Source organism: Frankliniella occidentalis, unplaced genomic scaffold (genome assembly GCF_000697945.3).
Source record: "Frankliniella occidentalis isolate FOCC.00 unplaced genomic scaffold, Focc_3.1 Scaffold44, whole genome shotgun sequence".
NCBI classification, from domain to species: domain Eukaryota; kingdom Metazoa; phylum Arthropoda; class Insecta; order Thysanoptera; family Thripidae; genus Frankliniella; species Frankliniella occidentalis.
In genome coordinates this window covers 1,868,749-1,886,399 of record NW_026267174.1, presented here as the reverse complement: position 1 = coordinate 1,886,399, position 17,651 = coordinate 1,868,749, and the positions used below count along the sequence as shown (strand labels likewise).

General features: G+C 43.5%; 5 protein-coding genes across 13 annotated transcripts in view; 3 read left to right on the top strand and 2 right to left on the bottom strand.

The window, feature by feature from the left end:
* The first annotated feature begins 713 nt into the window (after positions 1-713).
* Positions 714-5,837, top strand: LOC113207181 (uncharacterized). The gene is made up of 12 exons (XM_026423607.2): positions 714-1,057; positions 1,148-1,337; positions 1,416-1,443; positions 1,534-2,483; positions 2,567-2,692; positions 2,772-2,840; positions 2,931-3,041; positions 3,146-4,027; positions 4,109-4,281; positions 4,355-4,564; positions 4,639-5,086; positions 5,164-5,837. The coding sequence occupies exons 1-12, from the start codon at positions 987-989 to the stop codon at positions 5,509-5,511; spliced, it is 3,606 nt and encodes a 1,201-aa protein (XP_026279392.1). The 5' UTR covers positions 714-986; the 3' UTR covers positions 5,512-5,837.
* Positions 5,838-5,979: 142 nt separating this feature from the next.
* Positions 5,980-17,651, top strand: part of LOC113207182 (UTP--glucose-1-phosphate uridylyltransferase) — a 20,298-nt gene continuing 8,626 nt past the window's right edge. Inside the window, exons 1-4 of one of the 5 annotated variants that reach the window (XM_052266980.1) lie at positions 5,980-6,190; positions 6,280-6,380; positions 6,519-6,633; positions 13,577-13,608. In XM_052266980.1, coding sequence (XP_052122940.1) covers positions 6,091-6,190; positions 6,280-6,380; positions 6,519-6,633; positions 13,577-13,608 — 348 coding nt within the window. In that variant the 5' untranslated portion in view covers positions 5,980-6,090. Of the gene's footprint in view, positions 6,191-6,276; positions 6,381-6,518; positions 6,634-12,800; positions 12,959-13,576; positions 13,609-15,523; positions 15,733-17,651 lie in introns of those variants that run through there. The other 4 variants (XM_052266979.1, XM_026423610.2, XM_026423609.2 and 1 more) reach the window with 4 other exon arrangements.
* LOC113207184 (protein AAR2 homolog) lies at positions 6,730-8,972 on the bottom strand. 3 transcript variants are annotated; one of them, XM_026423613.2, is made up of 8 exons: positions 8,944-8,972; positions 8,390-8,560; positions 8,182-8,297; positions 7,975-8,097; positions 7,721-7,888; positions 7,408-7,630; positions 7,225-7,315; positions 6,730-7,136 (listed from the first exon to the last, which is right to left on the bottom strand). In XM_026423613.2, the coding sequence occupies exons 1-8, from the start codon at positions 8,955-8,957 to the stop codon at positions 6,819-6,821; spliced, it is 1,224 nt and encodes a 407-aa protein (XP_026279398.1). In that variant the 5' UTR covers positions 8,958-8,972; the 3' UTR covers positions 6,730-6,818. The 3 variants fall into 3 exon arrangements, with proteins under 3 accessions (XP_026279398.1, XP_026279400.1, XP_052122941.1); XM_026423615.2 differs by lacking the exon at positions 8,944-8,972 and adding an exon at positions 8,745-8,888; XM_052266981.1 differs by lacking the exon at positions 8,944-8,972 and adding an exon at positions 8,641-8,658.
* On the top strand, positions 9,025-10,515 carry LOC113207185 (mediator of RNA polymerase II transcription subunit 29). The gene is made up of 4 exons (XM_026423616.2): positions 9,025-9,348; positions 9,434-9,495; positions 9,581-9,665; positions 9,752-10,515. Exons 1-4 carry the CDS (start codon positions 9,025-9,027, stop codon positions 9,959-9,961), a joined length of 681 nt encoding a protein of 226 aa, XP_026279401.1. The 3' UTR covers positions 9,962-10,515.
* On the bottom strand, positions 10,041-12,369 carry LOC113207186 (microtubule-associated proteins 1A/1B light chain 3A-like). 3 transcript variants are annotated; one of them, XR_008011074.1, is made up of 5 exons: positions 12,090-12,369; positions 11,638-11,693; positions 11,423-11,529; positions 11,059-11,340; positions 10,041-10,969 (listed from the first exon to the last, which is right to left on the bottom strand). XR_008011074.1 is itself a non-coding variant. In XM_052266982.1 (5 exons), exons 1-5 carry the CDS (start codon positions 12,166-12,168, stop codon positions 10,956-10,958), a joined length of 462 nt encoding a protein of 153 aa, XP_052122942.1. In that variant the 5' UTR covers positions 12,169-12,368; the 3' UTR covers positions 10,041-10,955. The 3 variants fall into 3 exon arrangements, 2 of the variants coding, with proteins under 2 accessions (XP_052122942.1, XP_026279402.1); XM_052266982.1 differs by having other exon boundaries at positions 11,135-11,340; positions 12,090-12,368; XM_026423617.2 differs by having other exon boundaries at positions 10,041-11,058; positions 11,135-11,340; positions 12,090-12,362.

The following is a 17,651-nucleotide window of genomic DNA, read 5'->3' as shown; positions in this document are numbered from 1 at the left end:
CCCCAAGGTGTGACCTAATTTGTGAACGGCCCCTACTCACTCACAACTCACACACAGGAATATCAGTAGTTCTTCGAAAATTGCAGCGATTGCAGTGTGTGTGGCCCAACCAGGTTGCAATGATTACGATAATACGTGTCGTGATAGTAGAGTAGCGTTATCTTATCGTTGTTTTGACACTTCTGGATGTATTAGGAAAGAAAGGCAGGAGACTAGGTACCTTTTTACTATAATATACTGTTCGCACCTACCATGAGGCTGATTCGCCCCGCGCGCAGGACTCTAATCCGAACGCGCCCCTAGCTAGCTAGCTTATTGGCCTATCGTTTCTTGCCAGCAGCGCCAGCGACTGGAAGGCCTACAAGTAGGCAACACGCACAAAAATTCCCATAAAATGCGGTTAATGCCCATCAAAATGGGCATTGTAGGTCCCACACTTCAACGCATGAAATTCGAATTTACTGAGCTCTAGATCTGAGGCACGCCAAAAATGGGGGACATTTTAAGTGCATCACCACCACCATCGCCACTGAATATTCAAACGAAGATTTAAGAGTGTTTCAGTAGCGTTAAACGTCATATCATTGTAAACCGCATTTTGACCACAATAGCAAAGGTGAAATTTAAAGACGGTTTTTTGCCAGTTTGTACTTATGCCGCGCATTCGCTCAGCTGACTTCTCGTTTCCGGTTTCATCGCCTCCCACCAAATTACCCTTCCTCTTCCCCTCCAAACAAACCAGAACAAAACAAACTTTTGGTGCAAGGATGACCGTGAAGTGAAACTGATTTAAATGGAAACAACTAACCGGCAGTTTAAGTTTCGGCCGAAAGAAAGTTTTCTTTGACTTCTACAACCATTTCGGATTTGGTGATATCAACGACTGACATACGAGTGACATATCTGTCAGATAGCAGTTTGAGGACACGTACCTACCGCACAGTTTGAATCTTTTTGTCAAAACTTTATGAGTTTCTCCTGTTGTAATGGCTAAGTGCTGCGCGCCATACTGTGTGAATAATCAGAAAAAAGATTCTGTGGAATGCAACTTTTTCCAGTAAATACTGTTTAGGTTATGGTGTCCTGTGTGTAAAATGAAATATGCCACAAGTTAATCAACTATCCCTTTCTTTACCTCTGTTTCTAGGTTCCCAGAAAATCCCTGCCTTCGAAAGCAGTGGATATCAAACATTGGTCGACCTCATTGGAGCCCTGGCAGACGGAGCGTCATATGCTCAGCACATTTTGAGGATAGTCAAATAGAGATAAAAGGTCGAAAAGTTCTTTTGCGAAAGAATGCCATACCAACTCTTTTTCAAAATTCCAGCAAAAAAAGGGTGAGGTTTTAATCCATTTACTGTCTGGATTTCTCTTATTTTAATGAGCCTATCTAATCATGAATTCCTTTCTGCCAGTTGGAAGTGATAAAGCCTCCTGACCGCTGTAAGTTATTTGCTCACCATATACTCGCATGCAACTGTTTAGATCGTTATCTACATTTTTAATGCTGCTTCTTATCAATAACTTCCTTAGCCAAAACTTCTAAAGTTCAACTACTTCAATTATCTCAAGAACAAAATGTTACCACCCTTATTGCCACAGAAGAAGTGGTTACAACCTCTGAAGCAAAAGTAAACCTTGACTCTGACTTGGATCAGAGCCTGGAAAAACAGCCATCTAATCTGAGACTGAGAGTGGAGCTTGCTTCTAGTATGGATGAGTTTGTAGTTGAAGATACATACATACTTTCAGATTGTGAGGTTGTTGGTAACCAAGTGGAATCTCAACAGTCTCAAATGAGTTATGACAAGCTTATTGCAGAGGATAAAACATCAGATTTTATGAGCCCTCCTGGTAATATTTCTCCGGCACTTGCACAAAGTCTCAATTTTCAGAACAAACTTTCCTTGGTGCAAAATAATTCTATAACAGTGGACTCCAACTCCTCATCTGATACATCTTGTAAAATGTTTCTAATTCCTGAGAACCAATACTCAAAATCAGACAGCATTACATTTAGTCAGCAAGCTACTTCTAAGCTAGACCTGTCAGGCAAGCAAGTTTTGGATTTATCAGAAATAGCAACTCCTTACTCTGCTGACACAGAGACATGTGTTTTTCCTGTTAAAGGCAACACGATCATAGTGCCTCCTATTAAAAAACGCAAGTTGTCTGAAAGTGATATCTCTTTTATACCAAATTTTAGTGAAGAAGCTGGAGCTGTAGATCAAGAAGAAATCCATGTACATACCAAACCAAACCAATTTATTCAGAAGGGTTTCATAGAATTACCTGTCTCTATATCTTGTCATAAGTTGAGCCAGAATTTCAAAAGAAATTCAGAGTCATCAATCAAATGGCAAAGTGGTACTTATATGTGCAGGTTGTGTGGTATTGCAAGCAATAAAACTATCAATCTATTCAGCTCTAAAGCCAAAGAAACAAATTTGTTAACTCGAATTTCTTCTATTCTTTCTATTAAGGTGAGGAATGAAATCAAGTTTCTCATCTTTTAATCAAATAACTTATGTTTCTCTTCTATTTATATTCTTTTTTCATTTTTTAGATTGTTCCAAATGATGACCTTCCTCAAAACATATGTTCTAATTGCTTAGACAGCTTAGACACTTGTTCAGAACTTATAGTATCATCTTTTAGAACTCACAATCAGTTAGCGTCTGTGATGGGACAGGTACCCATTATTCTTTTGGGTTCTCACTTAAATGATCACACTTCATATTTTACATCAACTTCTTGTCTCTTTTAACTAGGATGTCAAGGAAACATCACATCTCCCTGTGTTCTTTCATGAGAGTAAGAGGAAAAGTAATCAGAATATGGTACAGTATCTAGAATTTTTTTTTTGATAGCTTATTTGTAGCTTATTGTCCTTTCCAATCGGAAACTAATACAATCTAGTCATATTGCAGAACTGGCAAAGACATATTCTCCTAATGGAGATTATTCATGAAAAGGATAAATCTTTCCAAGAGTACTTATCTATTGCTTATAATGACCTTCATATGAGACTGTCATCAGAGGTAATTTTTTATTAAAAGAAAAAAACAACAAAAAAACACATAAAATTTTTCAACATTGAATTTCTCACTTATACTTTGTTAAACATAAACTTCTTTTCTTCCAGATTGGTGAAATCAATGAGCCACAATGCAGTTTGTTACTTGCTTCAATCTCTAACAGCTGTACTGTGTCTGAAATAGAGCAAGCACGCACAGCTGCTGAAGCTCTTATTTGTAAGACACTGATTTGCCATGAAAACAGTGAAAGAGAATCTGAGCCTCTTTTGGAATTTATTTCAACAGGCGATGATGAGCAATGTTCTGATGATGACAGTGCCCATCCTGCTATTGTTCTGGAAGAAGAGTTTGATCCAACCGAGTCAGAAGTAATATCTGATGACGTAACAAACATAGAATCCATTCCATTGGTTGCATCAAACAGCAGTTTTCAATTTCTACCAAATGATTTTCAAGTGATGCCTATCGTAGATGATGCCAGCCCCAGTGAATATCTGCCCTTTGAAAACAAATACTCAAAATTAAGTGAAATGAGACTTTCAAAAGAAAAGTCACTCGAAAATATGCAAAAATTTCTTTTTTGGCATATAACAGAAGACAAAAATATTAAGTTGGGTTGTAGACTCTGCAACACTCATCTTGATCGACTCTCAAATTTTCAACATCATCTTGAGAGTCACACAGACTTTCTGGGAAATATCAAGGAAAACATTGATATGAGAAGGCAGCTGTCTCAGACAGACCACAAATCCCAAATGACCACAGGAATATCCTCTCGGTATCAATGTTCAGTTTGTAGTGAACATTTTCCTGTGAGGTCATCCCTTAAATTACATCTTCAGCAGCAGCATGAAGCAAATGCTAAATGTGAGGCATCGGATATTTGCAAAGCTTCTTCACACCATAAGTTCTGTAACAAATTTAAGAAAGAAAAAGAATGGCAGTGCAGAAAGTGCTTAGAAGTCTTTTCAATGGAGAGTGAGCTACAGGTGAGTAATGTCATCTTCCAATTTAATGTTTTGGTTTCAAAAAATAAAATTTTAGAGGTCACTTAATGATTAACATTGCAGAAACATCAAGCACTGACACGTCATGATACGGAGGCGGTCAGTTGGCTCTGTGATGTTTGTGGAAAGAGATATTCCCAGCCAGCAAAGCTTAATCAGCACAAAAAGTCTCATCTCCCAGCAGAATTTAAATACATTCATCAGTGCACTCACTGCCCTAAGAGATACATAAATTCGTAAGTAAAGTTCATCTAAGAAAGGAGATCATCTGTGGATGTGGCTACTTCTGATCAATACTGTTTTCTCTAGATCTAGACTCAGAGAGCATATGCAAAAGCATGAAGAAAAGAAGTACATGTGCAAAGTTTGTGGTAAGCTTTTCAGCACAAAACAGATACTTAAGCAGCATGAGTTTACTCATGGAGACCCCCAATTTTTGTGTTCATTGTGCTCAAGAACATTCTTTAGAAAGAGTCATCTTTTGAAACACATGAACGTGCATAATCCTCAGAATTCAAGGTAGGATAATTGTCTTATTCATGGGTATGTACTATGTGGTGTGCAACTGCTACCAGAGTCAATTTTCATTTCAGGGCTTGTCGTGCTGGACCGCAGCCACATCGGGATGGATTGAATCGTTGCAGGGAATGTAAGAAAGTTTTTGATCAAAACACCCTACTAGATCATTATAAAATGTGCCACCCAAACATTCCTCTTGACAATTACGTGTGTGAAATTTGCAAAGAAGAAAATACTTCATATGCTGAACTTTACCAACATCAGAGAGAAGTCCATAAGACAGGTGTTAAAGATTGTCCTTTTTGTGATAAGACAATTGATAGTTCTACTCAGATGAAATATCATTTAATGAGACATGAAGGTATGTTTCCCTACAACTGCCCACTGTGTCACCATGGTTACACAGCAAATAGTGTCCTACAAGATCATATTCGAAGAAAGCACACAGGAGAAAAGCCTTTTGAATGTCAGCAGTGCTTAAAACGTTTTCCAACTAATGGTGCACTGGCCCAACACAGCACAGTAAGTAACAAGAGTAGAGAAGGTCAACTCAAGATCCTCTTATCATCTAAAACTGACTCACTTTGTTAACTTTCCAGGTACATTCTCTGCCTCATCAACTTCTCCCTTGCCCAGTTTGCAATCAAGGATTCAAACGAAAGGCTCATCTAGATGTTCACATTCGCACGCATACTGGAGAGAAGCCTTACCCATGCCCCATATGTGATCGCCCTTTTCGTCAAAGACCAGACTGTGTGAAACATATTCGTGTTATTCACGGGGAGGACCCATCTAAATTCGACATTCGCTTTCATCCAAACATGGGTGTTACATTTCCTCAAGTTGTGTCTGTCGCTGACATGGAATTGATTTTGGAGGGTGAAGACCTTATGCAAACATCTTTAGAAGCAAATCAACTGATTGTCAATCATGAAAATAATAGCTAAGCTAAGCTAGACTGAATTTATATAAATGAAACACGTAGTTCAAATGTTGCCATTTAATCATGATAAAAAAAGAAGTGGTATCTGATTATCTGTGGCCAGCAAAATATCAAAGCTAAGCAATCTGTGATTTATTTATAAGACCGAGTATGAGACCAACAAAATAAAAGCTCAACTCTGGTACACAAATTGGTTTTCTTTGCGAGCCTCCCGTTCACTTCCTAAAATCTGCACCTCAGTAGTCCAGAGGCCGAGGCAGTCATTTCCACTTTTTACTGCACCGCGCGCCACGGGTTGGCACGGATATAGCACGGTGCAGCCAGACGGAAATTCTCGGTCAAGTTCAAAGGCGGGCTGTGGTCCCCTTCCACGCGGCTGGAGCCAGCTCATGTGTACAGTGGGGCCCGCGGGGGGAATCCTTGTTGGCGGTCGGGCCAGGGCCAGTCGGCTGCTAGAGTCGCACTACTCGCCTGCCAGCTGCGGTCCGCCCGCTTGTCGTTGGGTAGGCAGACCCGCGGCGCACCCCTGCATCACACCTCGACTGTTGCCTACCGCGCCAGGCGCTCCCCAGGCCCTGATGCAATGGCTGGCACGCCCGGAAAGCCAGTGCTCACGCTGGTGATTTTCTTCGCGCTCCTGGTCGCTTTCGCAGTGGCTGACGGGCTGCAGGATTCCAAACAAGGTCTGTCGCAAACTTGATGGCACCGCATTTCGTTTACAGCGCGACCGCCTTTGCCTCCGATAGCAGTGAATTTCATGTCATTACAGCAGGAGAGTGGACGACAGGCCACACCTCGGCTGAACGCGCAAGGAGAACAGTGCGTGGCTGTGACGATGCTCGCGGCGAGCTGAGACCAGAAATGCAGCACCCTGTAAGTTCGTCTGAGTTGGCTTGCAGTGATCCGGCTGGGGCCAGCTGGTGCCAATGGGGAATTGCCATTTGTAATTAACTCATCAGATCTCGTTGTTCACACCATTACTAACGATAAATCAATTGCTTTCGTGCACAGTACAGCGCAGCCGTGGTGGACGGCATTGTCAAGCACATCAACATGAGGCTTACTGATCTCAAGAGCCAGAAGGTGCCCTATGGACCTGAACCTTACCGTACACGAACCCAAACGGGTAGGTTTCATGGAGGCCGGAAAAAGCAACGAGGAAAGGGGTCAAAATTAGAAGCATTCCTTGGGTATTAGTAGTAAAATTAACTAAGATGCTCCATCAGTAGTGCAAATACATACATTTAATACTTGAAAAAAAGGAATTAAACATAGTAAGCAAAAATTAATCATCTATAGGTACTTGTAAGCTCATAGATCCACAATCACAGGTTTTTCGTCCTCTTCTTCTTCGTCTATGTCATCGAAATCCCAAGAAAATTTTTCTGTTAATCGTTCAGCAAATCGTGCTGTCCGTGTCTTAAAACGGCCCTCTAAGTTATTATCTGGAGATTGAATATTGCGAAAGAGGCGCCGTAAGGCCCTGTAGATGGCATTATTATTTGTCACAATATCAGCAAGAAAATCCTCTTGAACTTCCCACAACTGCGGTTCTAAAGACCACATAAAGTTCTCATATAGTTCATGATGTTCTCTTATGGCTTTTTCACAATTGCATAATAAATCCACCTGAACAAACATTTAAAAAAGTAAGAGATTAATTCAACTGTTTAAATTGAAGGATATAGTAAACTTAAAAAACATGTCAAGCACTAACTAATCTTTTCCAATGTTCAAAGGCTTCAAGGCTCTGTCCAACAAGAAAACACAAAAATGTGAACTGCAGCTCACCAACTAAGTTATCCGGTCTGAAATCAAATCAAGGAATAGATTTCATTTTCTTTTTTTCTTCTTTTAAATTTAAGGAGAAACAAATAAAAAGAAGAGTGTGACAAACAACCTTTCATGCTGATCTAAGACTGTTTTGAGAGCATAACTGGAGTCCATGGAGTGTAATGTGATTTCTGCTGGAGTTGAACCAGGAGGATAATACAATTTAGGAAAATTTGTGAGCCTCAGTGCTGTTCCTGGTGCAGGCTTGAGTCCTGGAAGCAAGTCTTCTTCAATTTCCTCAACAGTTAGGGGGCGCCCATGTCTTCGCCTTTTATAGGAGCCAACATCCTCTGCAAAAGAACAAGAGCAAATAAGTCAATGATTTGAGAAAAAAAAAAGAGAAAAAAAAGACACGAGATGTCACAAGATTCTGATTTTACCAGATGTCGGACATGAGTGTTTACCACTAGGGCTATCAGTCTCAGGAGTGCTTTCTGACGGTGGATCTTTACTACCATCAGGGTCGGTTTTTACTTCATTTAATGACACTAATTCCAGGGCTGATCGAATAACACCTGAAGCAGGCATTAACTGCTTAGCCAAAGGTTCTGAAAGAGAGGAAAATGTGCGCAATTTAAGCAAAGGTAAACACTGAGTCACAAGTACAACAATACATGCAAAGATAATTATTTACCAGTGATTTTATCAGAAAGTAATTTCCACTTATCCCAAATTTCATAGGGATATGGTCCCAAGAAACGATCAATATTACACAAATTAGCTCGTATTCGTTGCAATTCCTCTTCTGTTACTGTTTCTATGAAATGAATAAAAAACAAATATTTTAATATTCATAAAATTACGCCATATAAATAAATTTCATTTGAAAAAATCAACTCACTACTGTGATCTATTTCTCCTGAATTTGAGTCCCATTTCTTGACGATAATATCTCCTTTCTTGAAACATTCCATGAATCCTATTCTAGGAGCTGTATCACCATGTCGCCCAATAGCACTGCAAGTAAAACAAACGGAGTTCAAGTAATCATTGGCAGCACTCAAATATTATTTTACCATTCATTGTTATCAAGAAAGAAAGGAACAGACCTATGATAGATAAAATGGATACCTGGAGGAATCATTTTTATTCCCCTGAATCTTTCGCCTGTTTCCCACGACTTTAAATCAATTCCGAAATTCGTCCCTTCGGGCACATCAAGCACTAAAAGAGTTGCACCTTCCACGAGTAAACGCCGAGCTTCATCTTGGTCCATTTCCCTGTAACGTAAAGAATGATCACTTGTCAAAATAATTATATTCCAAAAAAGTTATATAGTTGTCAAATATCACAACATAACCCTTCAAGCCAGTATGAAGAACGATTTCAGCATGCACAATCAATTATTCGGTTCATATATCAATTTTCTAAAAATAAAAATAGAATTATTAAAATAATACAAACATTTTAAACTGTGTTAAATTCGTGGAATAAAAAGAATTTCCAAAATAGGAATACTTTGGCTGCACGCCCCAAACATAAACAAAGCACTTCTACCACTATTCACAGCTGTGGCTCGTGCTTTGCTTTGCACTACTGCGATTAGTGGGCAAATGGCCGCTGCACCGGTACGTTAGCAAGGACGATTGACTAGTGAATTTACGTTTTATTCCGCATCTTCCCTCTCTCTTGTGGAAAGTTTCGAAGAAATTTCACCAGCGATCACTACGAGAACATTTTGAGAATGAACGTGCCCCCTCAAGGGCAAGTAGGAATGCAACAGGGGCCTCAGCAGCAGCCCCAACTGGGCCAACAGCAGCCGGGCCAGCAACAACAGCAAGCTTCCCAGCAAAATCAGCAACAACAGGCTCAACAACAGCAGGCTCCTCAACAATCGCAACAGAATCAACAACAACCAGGTCAGCCATCCAGTCAACAATCGCAGCCTGGAACGCCTGGATCACAAGCACAACAGCTTCAACAGCAGCAACAGCAGCAGACTCAGGAGAAGCTCGACAACATTTCTAAAGTCAAATCTCTGATAGGACCTTTGAAAGACCACTTGGCTGTAAGCTGCTCTGAATATTAATAGTTTATTTACGTTTATGGCTTTAGCACTCTTGTCCCTCATTAACTTTTGTCTTATTTTTCAGGTTGCTCTTAAAAGTGCTGCTCATCTTCTTCATTACAATACCATGGTGGACAATGGTTCATCGTAAGTTGTTAGAACTCCTGTACATTTCTTCAGGAAACTGTTGTGGCATCTACGTACATATAATTTTATTTTTCCCCTGTTACAGGAAAGGATTGGATGTTGTTCCTCCCCGCCTTGATGTAAGCCTGGAGGCATTTTATAGTACCTGTGACCAAATTGAGCTACACCTTGTAAGTTTATTTATGCACACATTTACCTTGGCACATTATGCCCATGTCATACAGTGTGGTCTTACATATCTTCTTTCTCACTTTAGAAAACAGCTATTGAATGCTTGAATCAAGGAGCCAGCAGTCAACGTTATCTTCCACTTAACGTTCTACCCACAAGAACTGAACATCAGCCTGGCCAAGAGGGTCTCCTGTATCCACAGTACTTAGCAACTGTTAAAGCTCAGATTCAATTTGCTAAACAGATGCATGACATCTTAATAATGGCTGTTCAGAATTTAAATGCCGTAGAATGAGAACGCTATACATTTTTTACTACATCTCTGTGATACTGTAATTATTAGGAAGTGGTTAAGGTAAGTAATTGTGTATAGGTCTTTGTAAAAGGTGTTTAATGAATGTCAGGTATCAGGCTTTTGCTTCAAAATGAGCACAAAAATAGATCATACAAATTGTACAAAAAAAACTTTTATATATACAGGAACAACATTATATCACAATATGAATTTTAACAATTTTTAAAATCCATATAATATGTTTTCAAATGGATTTGAGGGTTTAAGGATTTTTGTCAAAGTGTTGTGTCTGTCCGTCTACAGTTTACTATAGTTAGTTAGTTTTAATTACCAACTAAGTAATGGTTTAAGAATTTGGTCATGAACACTAACCAAGTGTATGCCATCTTAACCATTATCACGGATTGCAATTTGTCTTATTTTGCTAAAATAGTCAAAGTTCCTGTCACAATTGTCAATATCATATACAAAGGCAAAGGAATTCAAAGTACTGTAGTATGAGTCCCTGGTTGCACTGCTAAACTAAATAAGAATATATCAATAACATTAAACAACCTGATGCAGGTACAAAATTTAACTAAAATACTCCATTCATCCTCTCACTAAAATAAGTGGAATGAGAACAAATTAAAATCACATTAAATATTAAACACAATCTTAAAATTAGTTAGGGTCAGACTTTAAAAACATTTCAATGAAATTTTTGCTGAGATACCTATCACAATATCAACAGCCACTCTTACATTCCATATGCTAGATGGTGATTTACACTATTCCAATATTCAGTCCTGTGCTGCCTCCTCACATTATCTGCCACTTATAGTGTCAGTACTGGAGTCACGTTTTTTTAAAGCACAACACAAAGAAGAATTAGGAACACCTCTGAGCATGTGCCACAACTCAATTTTCAGAATGTCAAGGGTTGGAATCATCTTCTCACAAACTCCTGTGTCAATCTGTGGTTCAGCTCGGAGTCTCCTCTTGATTTTTTCCTTTAGTTGTCAGCCACTGGTTCCAGCAAAAAAAGGTATGAACTATCACCATAAGTTCCAATTATTAAAGGAACCATGTTCAATAGATCAGAGTTCAATCCTCACCTGAAAAAATAAAGACTTAATTTAGAAAAGAGATTTATGCCTCCTGTATGTTATAAAATCTTAGAGCTTTTCTTACCACTGTCATAATTGGTTCTCCACATCACAGGCCTGCTGTCATCTGATGAGCCAAATACCTCTTGTGAGGCATATGTAACATGCAGCATGCCATCTTCATCCTTATGTTCATTATAAACTTCAGCTATTGTCATAGAAAGATTCATCATTGACCTATTGTTGACCAGGAGATAAATGGCTTGGTTTGGACGCAAATTCATACGTTTTCTGTAACAATATACAAATTATCAGGAAAAATATCCCAGGTATGATGAAATATTATAAAATTTATAGTGGCAAGGCTTAATACCTGATAATCGCTACAAATTGAGACATTGTTGTTTCCTCTGGTACTAAAAATTTCACTTTTTCCAAAAGTGGAAGACTTGCCTCCTTGTGAAACCTTTTCACTATTGTCTATAATAGAAAAGATATCACAAATTAGACAGTCAGAAAGATCAAAATATTCCCCTTTCTTTTTGTTTATAATAAATAACACTTGGCAAATTACTTGCAAACACTTACGGGAACTTTTGTTGGAAACTTTATTCTCATGGCTGCAACTTCTTCAATTCTTGAAGCTGGAACAGAAAACAATAGCAATGTATTTCTGAAGATGCATAAGTTCATAATTTGAATGTTCTCCACCACAATTATAATATTCTAATCCTTAAACCTCATGAGTAAATTCAATATCCGTAATACATAAAAACTTGTAAGGCAGTTCTATATGGGCTACTGTACTGCCGTCATAATTACTAAACTAAGCGGAGACATTCATTTGTAAGACATGAAACTCTTTTCGTGTTATCAGCTTTAGTTGAAAGTTATGGTAATAGAACACAAACACAACACAGTAGTGCCAAGTATAATATTGAAGTCCACAAGTGTTCAGTCAAAGCACTTTGTTAGTTTACCTCCGAGGGCATACATCTAAAGTAACAGAAGTAAAACAAAAGGTCTGATATGATTCGTACCGTATGCCTTCTTGCGTTTGGTAACTTTCTTGAGGTTCGAGTTTTTATCCAATTTCGTTGACATCTCCATTTTCAACATTTCGTTTTGGAGACGGTGGGCCACGTTTCTGTTCACTCGAATACAACACAACACTTCGGGACTGCTCGAAACACACTGACTTGACACAGCTCCGAGTGACACTTGTTAACCGGTTGAGAGTCGGATCAGAACTGAGGCGGGAGACGTTGACGTGAGTGGACGTGCTGGACCGAGCCCGGCCGGCAAGCGGAGCGGCCGAGGTGGGTCTTCCCGTCGGCCGAGCCTGGCCGAGCCTGGCCGAGCCGGGCCAAGCGCCGACGGCAGGCGAACATCTTTTCGTGATAAGGAACCCTCGACTCTGTAATGGTAAAAGCCAAAAGCTTACAGTGGGAGGACAATTTTGTCGGAAATGGTCGCATGGCTTGGCGTTTTCGACATGTTGATGCAACGCATAGACGAGTGATTTTGAAACCGACCGCCCTCTTTACTGCATGAGCGATTTTGCCACCACAACCATCTTATTCAACCAAAAGAAATATAGTTTTCTATATAGTTTTGAGGAATTCCATATATTTTTTGGAAAGATAGAAATAAGTAAATATTAAAAATATCAAAAACCACAATTATAAGCCTACAGTGTGAGTGAATAAAACTCTTGGAACTCGTCTTGAAATGTGTTGTGTTTATCACATTGCTAGCAGAAGAAATAGTATTTTGCTTTTAGTGTCGTCGGCTCCAAAACGATAAATACCGTCGCAGGTTAAGTTGTGACTTTGAAGGTCGCTGTAGAACCTTTCCCTGACAATAAATGGCTAGCATGCTTCAGGTGATCACAGATGATAAGAAATCGGTAAGCTCAATCGTTTTGACAAATCCTTTTTATCAATAGCATTTGATAAATACCTGAACTTTTAGTCTATGTAGAGGGACTCCCCTTAAGACACACTTCAAAAACATTGTGCTTAACGAAACTAATCCATTGGTAAGTTAGTCACTCTTCTTAGAACTGGGTGATTTTAATGGTAGTAGTCTTTTCTGACATATTTACCTTTGCATAACCTCTATTCCTTAAAGTACTCATATTTGCATATTGACTCATGAGTTTGTGATGATTAACCTATGTATTACAAATAGTCAATACATTTTACACGTTTTTGTTCTGAATCCATACGATTGAATGTCATTGTTATTTAATCAACAGCTGTGTTGATGTTGACAATAGATAGCATCTATCAGTGTATTACGCAGGGGTCAACTTGTTACGTTTAGAAAGTTAAGGTCGTAGAAAGGGTTTAAGCTCTTAAAGTAGATTATAAATAGATAAGCTTGACGTCCTTTATATTTGTAGATTGAGATTAAAATATTATTGTGTTTAAAGTTTTCAATACTTTTAAGCTTTTGTCCATCAACCTTGTGTTTTTGCTTAAACTAATCAGTTAATTTTCTTTTTGCTTTTCTTTGCATGCAGCATGGATGCTGAATATGCATGCCAAGAACAAAGTAAGTCCTACCTTTATTGGTTGTTTTTTTATTTTGTTTGTAATATTGTAATATCTTGGGAATTTATTTGACACTGTTAACATTTTTTTTTCCTGCCTCTAAGCATAGTCTAAGAAGTGCAGTAGGTACATGTAGGGGTGGCGAAGAGCGTTCTTAGCGAAAGGGGGTAAATATAGAGGGGATAATTAGAGTGATATGGGGTTGGAACGGAGGTACGGTAGTGGACTCTGTGAGGGCAGAGAAATGGGCCGGGCAGCCGGGCACCGGCTGTCGGGAGCAGTCGCGGGACACTCGGAACCCCGGCCCGGAACGGCCCGGGAGAGAGGGGTGTGTGCGGTCGGAGGAGGGGGAGGGAGGTGCTATCTGTTTTGCTTCATGACAACACGCAGATGTTTGCTTCCTGGAAGATATATCACTTTTAAAAGATGACGTGAGCCGAGTATCGTTCACGTTCCCTTTGGCTCCATCACCACCGTGTCTAACGCCCTTACCATCCTTCCCACCTCTGCGGAATATTCCGCGATAGCATGGATCAGAGGGATTTCCCCTCCCTACCCCCGCATACCCAGAGCGAAAGCAATTCAACTTAAAACCCCGTCCGGGGGAGGACCAGCCTCCCCCCGGTCCCCAACCGCTATCACTGTCTCGGCACTCTAGGCCACAACACCAGCACGTTGGTCACTGGTCACTGTCACGAAGTACCCCTCTGCGGTGGGGTGGTGGTGGTGCGCGGGGAAGCTCGTGGTGTCGTTGGGCTGTTCAATGGCGGGCTCCCTCCCAAAATGAGAATACAATTTCATTACATCCGTACTGTCATCACATATTTGTTTGTCACTGCCACGCCACAGTGTACCTGCATATGGGGCTGGCAAAGAATCCCGCGATGACATAATGGTAGATTAAAATAGCCATTAAATTCTTACTTTTTAAGACTTATTTTAACAGTGTGGAAAGGGCAGGGTATCCTGGCTGCAGCCGCCACCTATTTTAGAGCGGCGCCTGCTGCTGCTGCTATTTCCGTGTGTGTACTGTGTGCACCACCACCGCCGGCGCCCTGGTGGTAGAGCAATAAATGGGCTTGATGTGTGGGACCTTCGGGCCTCTGTCTCGGACAGCGACAAGGACCGCTGCTTGGGGGAAAAGGGGGGGGGGGCAATATAGCGAGCCAGAGAATGGCCGAGAAAGCAGATAAGTATGCTGCGATTAGAGTGAAGCGATTACTATTTAGGAAATATCGCCCCTCAAAGCTCTCGAAAGAGATGTCGCTGTCGCTGGTCGTGTTGGATGGGAGCTTGTGATGGATGGGTTGCACTCAAGGGCCGGTCCCGGCCGGCCGCACCGTCCGTACGTGCCAAGTTGCAGCCAGCGGGCTTCGCGTGGTAGCGCAAGCTAATGGGAGAGCGAGAAGGTTGCACTGGACTATACCCTCCTGTACTGGACTATACCCCTCTGTACTGGACTACCCTTCTGTACTGGACTACCCTTCTGTACTTGACTACCCCTCTGAACTGGACCACACGGCGAGGGAGGTCCCCACTCCCCCATCCCCTGCTCGTATTCGAGCAGCAGCAGGCTCCGCGAGGCGAGGTGGACCGCCTCCTCCCACTCCCGCCCGTACAGTCGGCGCCAAGGTGAAGGACGCCTCTGCCAGGACCGCAGTGCTGGCCGCTGAGGCGTGCGCTGCGCGCTCGAGCTCATCGCGCCATTCATTGACACGTTGACCGACCGTGCCCCTCCCACAGAGAGACGCCGCGCGCGGGGGGACTGGGGCGTCGCGTGGTGGCGTCGCGTGGCCCAGTAGTAGTCGCCATCGCCTGCTTCTGCGCGTCGCGACGCCGTCGTCGTGTGCCCCCCGGGAAGGACGCGTGACACCGCGCCGGCCCCGCCGTGTGCCGCGGCGCGCCCTGCACCGCGCACACCGTCTGCTCGCGGGGCGCGGGAGCGGGCCCCGCTGGCGGCCGCTGATAACGCGAGATAGATAGCGGTGCTGAGCCGCGCGGCAGGTTACCGCGGCCCACCGCGGCCCGGGACAGGACAGGTGCGAGGTCCGCCGCAGGTCCGCACGCGCACGCCAGTCGGGGGAGCGCGGCCGCGGACTCCACCATGGACCGCGTGCTCGAGGTGGTGAGTGTATAGGGTACACGGGGGGGATTGAGGGGCGGTGCGACGCCTTTGGGCGCGGCCGGACCACCGCACACTGGCCCCGGAGACCCCCGCCGCCGCCGCGCCGAGCCGCGCGGGCTTAACTGCGACAAACAAGTACCCTGCGGGCGTTATTGTTCTGATTGTGTATTTATGTCGCCCGCTGCTCATGGCGGTCACGCTGATAATCGTGCGGCCGCCATGGCCCCGCCGCGCCCCACATGAGCCTCCTTGTCCGCCGCCGTCGCCGATGTGTCAGGCTAAGGACGTCCGTCAAGGAACATGTCGCGGAGTAGAGGGGTGGCCAGGACCAGGGGGAGGTTGGGACCAGGGCGGCCGCGCGGGTGCCACGGGGTGGTTTCGCGCGGTGGCGGAGAGGGGCGCGACGAGGCCCCGACGGCGCGACGGCAGCGCGCGGAGTCCCCGAGCCTCCGAGCCCCGCGCGTGGAAAAAGGAAAGGGAAGATTCCGATAGGGTTTTCTGGTGAGGGGCCGGGGGGCCCCGGCCGGGCGGCTTACAATAGGCGAGACAAACAACAACTCGCCAGGGAAAGTACGGACCCGCGCCCCTGCCTATGCCGTGTTTGCCAAAGAGTTCGGCTGGCGTGCGATATTCCACGGACGCAGGGGGATTGTCGCCCCAGCAGGCCGCGTGCGGCGAAAATAAGAATGATTGATGCGAAAGAGTGCAGGTCTCTGTAAAGATGAAATGTGGCCCGTTTCGATTCAAATGCAGCCGTGTGTGGCAGTGGGGGTGCTCGCGTGCGGGCCCAGATCTCTCTAGTCTAGATTAGGCGTGTTTGCCCGTCTCACGTTACGCTACGGCCTACTCGGCCTGCTCCAGCGCACGGACACCCCCCTCCGTATCACCCCAACTTAGCGGAACTTTTAAAAAAGACCATGCACACAAACACTTGATGCGACTGGCGGCGGCGGCGTTTTAAATGGTGGGAACGGCGTTATTCATTTTTGGGGTGACAAACCCCCTCTGGCGTTGACTACCCTAAACTAGAAAATAGCAGACAGCCGGTGTGTAGGTTGACCTGCATGCTGAAAGTTTATACCAACTCACCACCATCACCATTCGACAGCCCTGATAGGCCGAGTAGATGTCCTTTGTGTACACTCGCGTATCTATATCGAGGGCACTATATCGATGGACCACTGTACTGTACCTGCATCTGACTTTATCCACGCAGACGTTTTGACCTCCTTCCTCCAAGTCCCCAACAATAAAATCCGCACCGTCAGCTGAGTTCCTCTGAGGACTGTACAGTATCCACACATCGCGTCTGGATTACGAACGCACTCATCAGTTCAGAAGAACCGAGTCGAAGTGCCGTATGGTTTTTTGCGGGGCACCCTCCACATTGCGCAGCGCTCCGCCCAGTCTCGCGGGCCGGCTATGTAGTGTGTTGATGAAAAGTGGGGCGATTGACTCGGGCGACAATTATCCGAATTATCTGGTGGCCCGTCCCGCCCTGCCACGCCCTGCCACGCCGCGCCCGCCGGCTGCATACAGCCAAGGTTGCGTGGCCGCGAGTTCACAGGGCAGGGCAGCTGGCTATTTATCAAACTGATTTGGCAGTCCAGCCGCCTCGCCCTCGTTGTCCTTTTTTGTGCTCTCATCGGCCCATTTGCGCCGTTTTTCATCCGCTCCCCGTGGTGTGGTGATGATATTTCTTGAGGGTATCTCCACTCTAGAGTATCATTGGCGTATTGGTTCGGGTCTCTGGGATTCGTGAAACGAGTCAAGTACAAGCGGTCACCATGTATGTAAGGTTTATTGCCTTTCTTCAGTATGGCTCCCGTACACTGACTGCCGACCGTCGGTGGCCTGCAGTCTTATATACCCGTGCCGCTGATGGCCAAACGGGGAGGGGGTTAGTGTTTCCAAGTAAG